Consider the following 10,022-nt stretch of genomic DNA (forward strand, 5'->3'; position numbering starts at 1 on the left):
ATTTTTTGTAATATCTTTTTTTTTCAATTTTTTTTAAATTGTATAAAATTTTAAATTCTAACAATCAATCATTAATGTTTAAAAATTAAAGAAAAAAATTTTGTATTAGTGATTGATAATTCATCGATTTTATTTATATACTAAAATTGAATATTATTTGCTCTTCATTATGTGAATTATTTGTATAAAATTTAATGGTGGGACAATAATAAATTCACTTAAAAATTTTTTGGAATTGAAATAAGACGTTTAAAAATTTTTAGGACTAAAATAAGACGTTTAAAACATTAAAGATCAAATTAAAATTTAGTTCAAATATTAAAAACTAAAATAATATTTTATTTTTATATTTATTTTTAAAATTTTGGGTAACAAATGAATAATTATATTAAATAATTAAATAAATATATTTTTTTGTAGACTTGTGTTTCTCAAAAAGAATGAGAATAATCGTTATATAAAACTATAACACTATTTTATTGTAGTAGGACTATTTTTTAAGATAAAAAAAATGTGCAGACGTGCAGTTGAAATTTTAAATAACCATATTTAAGCAAAATATATTTTAATCAACACACAATAAAGAATGTTAATGAGTTATAGTTTAAATGTCATAGTCTTCTTCTTCTTATACTCATTTAAAAAGGTTGCAGATTCGAATCTCTTCATTTTTAGTAAAAATAAAAAATACATAAAATAAAAATATTATTGGTACACTAAAATCAGTTACTAATGTGTTTATATATAAATATATATGTGGTTTAATTTATTTTTAATATGTATTCTTTAAGGCGTAATTTTTTATGTCATAAATTTATTTATTGTTCAATTTATTTATTTATATATAAGACTCAATAAGGATAAAAATTCACCCAATAAATATATTTTATTTATTGTTTTTATATTTTAAACATATTGTTCTTGCTGAGTTTGGCCGGTGTATAGTGCGTTTGTCGATGAATGTCTTCAAACTTCTCGTCGGGATGAGTTATACGTCGGCAATGAAAGAACAAGGGGTGGGTAGCTGCAAAAGACACTCCGACGTTCAGGTCAGTAAGTATTTAAGAGGTATAAGAATAATTCTATGAATATAGAATGTAAGACATGATATACAACTTATAGAACTTATCATGCTGCCTCTTGAGATTAGATATATAAGGTTCCTTTTATACGTATAGAATTGATGAATAATATTCATGTTATGACCGTTTGGTCATTAAGATTAAAATGATGGCCATTAAGTCAGTAATGAAGGTGTCGGTTACAAGCAAAGAATAAATGATAATTAACGCCGAGTTATAACTCGTAATGCACAATAAAGACCGAGTTATAAGGTGACGGATCACATCCCCCAAGCTTTGTCCACTGATCATATGATCCAGGCTAAGCTTAGAAAATAAAATGAGTTATAACTCTGTTAAAAGATAAGTAAATAATGATATGGTGAGCCCCCAAGCTTAGTCGGGTTATTATGTCGGCACTTATTCAAGAAATAATTGAGTGATAAGAGTCATTCAATCAAGAAAGTTGAGTGAGGGATACTTTTCTACTTAAGAACAATTTTAACATTTGATTGTATGTGAACTGAAAAGTCCAGAGATATCTATTGACAGAATCGATTTTATGGTCCGAGGATATAATGATTAATTGTCTTGGAAAATTTTCCGTCCCGCAACAACTTATTGATAAATTTCTCGCTCAAAACAATTAGTTATTGAATATTTACAATTTATAGTAAAGGTCATACGACATGAATTGAGAAAATGAATATGTCTAAAATCGCAACATACATTGATTGATATATATTGTAAAAGTAAAAGAGTTCAAAGTAGAAAAATATACCTTGAAAGTTGATAATTGTAGAGAAGAAGACGACATATATGAATGTCATACATGGCAAATGTGAATATTTGAATTTTGTTTTGTAGGACATGCTTTAATTTGATAATAAAGTAATAAGATAACAGTTATTGAATTATACATTTAGTATATTTTTTCTAGCAGTTACAATATGACGAGGGATATTCTTCGTGCAATAATAGTAAATTGCCTGTTTAATTTTTTACATTAAACAAATAGTAACATAAAATTTAATAGTATAAAGTGAATAGTGTAACAGTTATATACAATTGATATATAATCAATTTTTGATGGAATCAAATTTTAAGATTTAAACTCGTCATTACCGTCATTTAATTGTATGAATGAAATCATTAAGCAATAAAAACATAATACATAATGAAATAAAAATGAAATCGACATGGTTGTCATATGTCATTATTGTATAGAATATATATTGAGGTTTGAATATAACTAATAAATCAATAAATATTAGTTACACAAAATATAAATGCAAAAGTATGTTGAATAAAATACATAATTTTACTTGTGTAAATAGAAAACTTTGAAAAAGTAAGCAAAATTGATAAGTGAGTTTGTGTTCGGATTGATTGAAAATCGAGTTTGTTCTCAGATTGATTAAAAGCCGAATTTATTCTCGGATTGGTTCATTGATCGATTATGATATGTGAAAGATTATGATACATAAAAGTAAAGCAATTCAAATGTATAAAGTACATACTTTATAAAAAGTTATGATAGATTAAAATTTGATAAGAGGTATTAAATAAAATCTTAAAGTAGATTGTTGAGATTGGTCCAAAAATTTAAATGTAAATCAAATTTTATGAACCTAAGGGGAGTAGGAACTATTTTACTCGTCCCCACAGACGGCGCCAATTGTTCTTGCTGAGTTTGGCCGGTGTATAGCTTGTCCGTCGATGAATGTCTTCAAACTTCTCGTCGGAATGAGTTATACGTCAGCAATGAGAGAACAAGAGGATAGATACCTGCAAAAGACACTTCGACGCTCAAATCAGTAAGTGTTTAAGAAGTATAAGAATAATTCTATGAATATAGAAGGTAAGACATGATATAGAACTTATAAAACTTATCATGTTGTCTTATCATGTTGCCTCTTAAAATTAGATATAGAAGGTTCCTTTTATACGCATAGAATTGATGAATGATATTCATGTTATGACTATTTGGTCATTAAAATTGAAATGATAGCCATTAAGTCAGTAATGAAAGTAATGAAGGTGTCGGTTACAAGCAAAGAATAAATAATAATTAACGTCGAGTTATAACTCATAATAGTCATTAAGTCAGTAATGAAGGTGTCGGTTACAAGCAAAGAATAAATAATAATTAACGTCGAGTTATAACTCATAATGCACAATAAAGACCGAGTTATAAGGTGACGAATCGCATATATTGTTTAATGTATTTATTTTTAATATTTTGCCCAAAGCTTTTGCTTCATATTTAAGCAGTAAAGTGTTATATTTATATTGCGTTTGAGTGACCTCTGCGTAATACACAATGATTAACAATCTCTTAACAGAATATTTTAGGAACTGCTCATGTAATTACTGCTAAAACTAGTGTCACGTTTAATTCGGATGCTCCTTGCAAGGGAAGAAGCTTGTTAATTCGAAAGGACTTTAACAAGGAGGCCGTGTCCAACACTACAAATTCGAGTTAAGACGGAACAACTTGCCAAGTAGTTCAAAAACATGTCCTAACTAGTAACTAGAAGAATCCATAAATCCACCAAGACAACACAAGACGGTTTTCAATTATCAATTTCAAAAGTAGAATCATTAAGAGGGTGGTCATCACTAATATTCTGTCTAGAATATTCCGGTAAGAAGATTTGCTGCGGTCGAGATTGCAGCTCCAGTAATAGCACATTGCACAATCTGTTCATGAGATGTGTCTTCTGATGTCAGTGCAAGTGTTGCCCCCGTTATTGCTCCTGCAACTACACTGTTTTTCTACATCATTCAAAAATCAAATGGTCATGTCAACTTTGTAGCAACCAACATAACATCTACCACTATAAGCAGCTAAAGAAAATAATAGGTACTACTAACCAGAAGTTTGATGGTCAATACTTAATACCCAAATATTTTTAATTAGTCTGCATGCTATTAGGCTAATAAGCATGTTACATGTATTAGTTATCTGGAAATGAACATCTAAACTATTGGAAACTCCGCCAGAGATCTCTTACCAGTGTAATATCACTACAAAATAGATAAAAATAAATAGAACAAATAAAAAAAAAAAATTGTTGGGGTATTCATTACCCAATCATGAGCTCCACGAGCTTCCTTCAGCCCATATGTGAGACCAGAGTATATCCCAGCAGCCAGTCCTGCATTTTAGAAAAACAAAAGATTCTGTTTACAAGAGTGGAAGTAGGTAAACACAACACACCTAAATTTTGCCTGAATACAAAGAGCAAGGAAAAAATAAAGCCGTCACGGGAAAAGAACTATAGGATATGAAAGGCTAGTTCACTAATCTCTTATGGAATGTATAAAGAGAATGTACCAGAAATACATATACAGCATTCGAAGTTTTATGAACTCACCATGGCCTCAAGGGATTTGCTGCTGGTCTCTCCTGCATGCACAAAAGCAAATGGGAAACAAATATTACTATTTTTCCCAACTAATAACAGATTCACTCCCAACCCAATCACCATAAATGGCCACAATTTCTCCTTTTCTTTTACTATGTTTCAAAATTATTAATACGGGCATGTTTGATGTACCTCTGAGACCGGGCAAGCGATGTTTCTTGGCGCCAGAAACTTCGGAAGGCATGCCACCGGTATTATCAAGCCCTGAACCTATACATATCATTTCATGAAATCGGAAACTGAGAGAAGGAAATGAAAGCAGCAGTTGCCATTCAATTAAAAGGAAAATAGGATGCAACAAATGAAGAATAATTATGAGAACGAGAATGAGAGAGAGAGAGAAAGAGAGATCAAGTTAATTAGTTGTTAGAAAGAGAACTCACTCCAGCAGCTTTGACGAAACTTTCAGCAATACGATTGAGGAGAGGGTGACCGAAGTCGAAGAGCCCCCCTTGGTTGAAGCTGCTAAGCTCATCAAGCAGTGAACGGGTCTCCAGATTGCTGCTTTTAGAATTCATCTTCCACTTGCACTTACAACACCCAACTGATAAGATAGGTAACAAGAAGAAGAAGAAGAAGAAGAAGAGAGGAGGTGACTGGTAAGATCAGTGGGAGGTATGAAGAAGAAGTAGTAATGGAAATGGAGAACACGTGTTTGTATGATCCACACGTGGATGCCCCTAAAAGTGCCAGAGTCCGCAATCGCTTGCAACTTATTTGCAACAGGGTAACACCTGTCCTCTCACACACTGACATTTTCTCCTCATATATTCAATTAAGCTCAGCTTAATTAAAAAAAAAGTAAACACAATAGTATATAAAGTCCTTTCGTAATTTCACTTTCTTCCATGTAGATGCATATTATATTTGTGGTTTAATTATACACTTTATATTTGGTGGGTCCATGAGCTGTTGAGTGAAAATGAAACCTCCCGAAGAGAAAATAAAATGATAAGCAACTTTCCTAGTTTGGTATACATAATGATGGGTTGGTTTCGTTCTGTGCCTATCGTTTTGTTCCTGTAGAAAATGGTAGAAAGAACTACATAACATTTATTTCGTTCTACCAAGTTATTTTGGCCAAAATTGACCAGAGTATTTTAAAGACTATGCATTTGTTTAGCCCAAAGTTAAACCTGGCGAAATTTACCTACGATTAGCAAGTGGGAGTTTGCAGGAGAAGGTCTTAAGATGACTGTGTACAAGTTCTGCCCTGAATGGTAGATCATTTTTCTCTCTTGTTTGAAGAGAATTTGGTTCTTTCCCTCCCTACTCACTTTCATTTTCGATTATAGGAAACTTTTTAATAAACAATGCTGTGGTTAATAAGCTTTGAGATGATAAGCTTCAATAGCATAAATATCCACCAACTAATAACGTAAAGTATGTAGTTTCAGTTTGTGTATAATTGTTTCCTATCAAGTTTGAACCAACACAGTTAACTTTATGCTAACTGATCAGTTAGCATAAAGTAGTAGAATGCAAAATACCTGCCAAAACATAAGAGCGATAGAGAAATATAACAAGGAAACTAAATAACAAGGAAACTAAGTCCCACTGGTTTTATTGATTCAACCATTTTCATTTTATTTATGTGTATCCATATCTGCAGCAACAATATTCTTTATCCTAAGGAAGACAGGGAGCATAAGATTCTCTTCTTCGCTTGCCGCACCTGTGATCATCAGGTTCTTCTCTTTTCTTACTCTATATCTGAAATAAGATTTCACAAAACCATATTTAAAGATAATTTCTCCTAAACCACCGGTTCTTTTAGAAGTAGCCTTTCAGCATTACCATCAGGATAGTAATGGATGACCTTATTGAATTCTTGTTTTCTACATGGCCAAAATTTGACCCTTGGTTTTTGTTATTCGGATCCAGACCCAGTTGCTTTATTTGGATGAAAAATACAGGGAACTAACTTTTAGTTAGCTTAAGTGTTTATAATTTAGGGTCTAGAATTTAAAAAAAAAATGGTTAATGTTAGCTGAAAAAAGTTGGTCATCTAGCATTACCCTATTTGAATATGTCTGTTGGAAGTTGGAACTGTTATAATATAACTAACAGTTATTTTTTTGTTCAGGAGGTTGCTGACAATAACTGTGTGTATAGAAATGAGATATATCATTCGGCTGAGGAGCGAACTCAAGTGTTGGAAGATGTAGCTTCAGATCCAACTCTTCCTCGTACCAAGTCTGTTCGTTGCGCTCAATGCAATCATGGAGAAGCTGTCTTCTTCCAGGTTAACTCCTTAGTTTTACCACCTATATTGAATTGACTATGGCATGATTGAATGAACCATATTTATGCTTGTTAGTAGAATAAAATCTGCAGTTAGGTGGGTAAGATGTTAAGTATTTGATTCGCATGCAATATGCAGGGAACTATTAGAAGGGAAGAAGGTATGACACTGTCTTATGTTTGCTGCAACCCAAACTGTGGCTACCGATGGCGAGATCAAGATTCATAACCTTCACTCTAATCCATCTTCTCATAAAAGATATCAAATCCTTTCATCCTGGATAGCAGCATAGGGAATTAGTATATGGAGTGATATAGAATTAGATATGTAACACGACCAAAATGATGAGATGAAAGCATAATATTGTTATTATATATATTATAACGTACATAGGATATTACAGGGAACATGTTAAATATAAAACAGAATCAGCCTCTCTTTTATTGGAAATTAAAGATATAATCTTAGTCCCGATCAGTTGCGACGCTTAACAGAAGTGTAGGTGGTGGAGGAATCAAAGCCACCGAAGATGATGGAGCCATTACCATTACCCTCAGCATGGCCAGTGTTGTTTATAAGACCTTTCAAGTTTTGTGGCCCTGTGTTGTTCAACGAGTTTCGCGGTTTGGTGCTCTTCCTTGATGAAGCAACACCACCACCTTGGTTGTGTAGCGGCCTTGGCTCAAGGTCAGATTCGTCCTCATCGTCAATGAGGCCAAACAACCGGAAAAGAGAATTTGCCATTGATATTTAGGTATATGGAGCTTTTTTTTTTTGTTTTTTGGCTTAGGCTAGAGAGTTTAGGAAATATAGTATGGTTTTATATCCTGGGCAAGGAATATGTTGTAGCAGCTTGAACACTAAGCTAAGCAAATACAGTACTATAAGTTTCTCCTACCATATATGGGTGTGGTATAAGATTCATATATTCTAATATTCAAATCATTTTCCATTTAATAAATTTATACCCGGTAAAAGTATTTCAAGAAGTAAGCATTTTAGATATTTTATGAAACTGAATTTAATTATTTGTATATAATCAGAAGTTTTGTCTTCAATAACTGCGATTTCGTTTAGTTTTTGGCGAGTTTAAAAACAAAATTACATCTTTGTTAGTTAATTTATCAGATTTATTAATGAATAAAATGACTGAACTGTATAACTACTAATCATGCATATGAATTTGATCCTTCAACTTCAAACGTTAAGAATATGGTTGAGTGAAGCAAGTCAGAATTTCCAAATCAAAGGTTTAAACTCCCTACTCATGTCTTTGAGCTCGTAGACTTTCCTTCCCTTGAATTAAATTGGCCAGGTCGTGATTCATTCTCTTTTTTCCTCGTGTTATGTTTTATTTCAGTGTAAATACTATATAATATTTTGGTCCGTCATGTCAAACTTTGCAATTTCAAATCCCCGATACTCACATTAATATATGACATGAATCACTAAGTGTCGGAGGTTTGAATCTCATCTTGTGCATGCATTAATTTATTAGCCAGCGACAAACCCTTAAATGGAGCTTCGATCTCCGATCCGTGATGGATTAGTCTTTAGCCTGCCAGATTAAGAGATATCATGGGAAACCAAATGAATTTGATTTCACCTAACTAGCTTGCGAGATGCTGCTGTTAAAGACTTATAAAGTTGCATATTGGACAGTAACATGAATCTTATTATATTATTGAGTACGATACATGAGTTTAGTACGATATTATTATTATACATAATCTTGTTTGCATATTATCAAAGGATTAATTAGATCATGGCTTCCTCTGGGCTTCAAGGATTGCTAGTCAAGGTGCCAAAGTTGATGACACCATTAGCGTTGCCCTTCACAAATCCGGTCTGATTTGTTAGACCTTTTATATTTTGAGACCTTGTTTTGCAGCAGTTTTTCCTCTCCTGCTCTTCACATGGAATAGGAGTAGTGGTGGCGGCAACGGCCGCGGTAGTGGTGTTCCTGTTAGGCCTAGAATCAGCTTGTGTTGGTCTTCGAGCATCACTCGTGCCAAGAGCAATATTGCAGATTCCGGACGCAATCCCTGCCATATTGAAATATGATGTTGGTATAATCTGCTTCTTCAATTAGGTTTAGATTAGTTTGGTGTGGCTGAGGAGGAATAAGCGTTCTTTTTATAGCTGCAGCTTGAAGGGAATTTGAATGAGCATGAAATGTAAATACAGTTTTTAATTTGCTTTGGTTATTTGTCCTTCTCTATCATGTCCAAAATCGTATAAGATGCTCCAATAATAATCAAGTGGCGCCTATACTCTGTACTCATCTTAACTTGTTATTAGTATATGGACGAATAATAAAAAAAGAAGTAAGATTATTATTCATTCCTCGTCTCGAGCTAAGTGTACATCAAAATCAGTCATCAATATAAAATACATGTTAAAATATAAAAATACACATTGAAAATAAATTAAACTACACATATATATTTATACACAAATATATTAGTGATTGATTTTAGTGGCTAATTTTAGTATACAAATATCATTTTTATTCCTCATCTAAAGCTGTATTGATAAGGGAATCAATGCAAAGGTGACACAGTCCTAACTTTGATTCATATTCCTTTTATATCGAATGTTATATAGAATGGATCATTTCCGATAGAGTAGTTAACCCTTTGGTTTCTTTCTCTCTTCGTAAAATTATTTCAAGATCACTTAAAATTTTTAAGTATTTGATTCATTAATTAAGAGTATCGGTTTATTTTTTATCCTTGAAAAAAAAAAGGCATTGCACGGGAACAAAGAAAATTATACATTTGGCAAAAAATCATGTCATGCAATTAATCGAGGGAAGAAATTATACTACCATTTTTCGAAGGCTAGATTTTAAGTGTCAACACCTCACTCACAAACACACATGGACATAGGCCCCCACTTACTGCTATAGCTAGCATAATATATAAGTATAATACGAAAATACGTTTCTGGATAAAAAAATTGTTACATGATAAATATCTTTTTCTTTTTATTTATCTTGTACAATACTAATATTAATATTAGTCAACTTTTTTTTCTTTTGTACTAAGAGTGTTAGCCTTTTAGTATTTTTTTTGGTGGATACTACCATGAAAATTTTACAATTACCTTCATATGAAGATGTTTCTTTTTTATCATTAGATCATAAATTGTATGGTTTGATTTTGATGTGCTACAAAAATGTTATTTTTTTTAAAGTGTGATTAAACAAATAAAATACATTTTTAATACAAGAATCTTCATAAAAAGATGTTTTTAACATCTTCCTTTAAGTAGGTGCCTTTT

At 32.0% G+C, this 10,022-nt stretch overlaps 2 protein-coding genes and 1 long non-coding RNA gene across 4 annotated transcripts; 1 reads left to right on the forward strand and 2 right to left on the reverse strand.

Annotated features, from left to right (window-relative positions):
• LOC107639182 lies at positions 3,432–4,786 on the reverse strand. The gene is made up of 4 exons (XR_001620001.2): positions 4,625–4,786; positions 4,417–4,473; positions 4,155–4,222; positions 3,432–3,839 (listed from the first exon to the last, which is right to left on the reverse strand). It is a non-coding gene; the product is annotated as an uncharacterized LOC107639182 (long non-coding RNA).
• On the forward strand, positions 4,792–7,448 carry LOC107639155 (DNA-directed RNA polymerases II, IV and V subunit 9A). 2 transcript variants are annotated; one of them, XM_016342591.2, is made up of 4 exons: positions 4,792–5,712; positions 6,105–6,180; positions 6,579–6,737; positions 6,876–7,448. In XM_016342591.2, exons 1-4 carry the CDS (start codon positions 5,684–5,686, stop codon positions 6,963–6,965), a joined length of 354 nt encoding a protein of 117 aa, XP_016198077.1. In that variant the 5' UTR covers positions 4,792–5,683; the 3' UTR covers positions 6,966–7,448. The 2 variants fall into 2 exon arrangements, with proteins under 2 accessions (XP_016198077.1, XP_020960971.1); XM_021105312.1 differs by having other exon boundaries at positions 6,582–6,737.
• Positions 7,082–7,526, reverse strand: LOC107639167. Its single transcript, XM_016342612.2, has one exon. The coding sequence runs from the start codon at positions 7,479–7,481 to the stop codon at positions 7,212–7,214; it is 270 nt and encodes an 89-aa protein (XP_016198098.1). The 5' UTR covers positions 7,482–7,526; the 3' UTR covers positions 7,082–7,211.

Source organism: Arachis ipaensis, chromosome B01 (genome assembly GCF_000816755.2).
Source record: "Arachis ipaensis cultivar K30076 chromosome B01, Araip1.1, whole genome shotgun sequence".
Taxonomy (NCBI): Eukaryota; Viridiplantae; Streptophyta; class Magnoliopsida; order Fabales; family Fabaceae; genus Arachis; species Arachis ipaensis.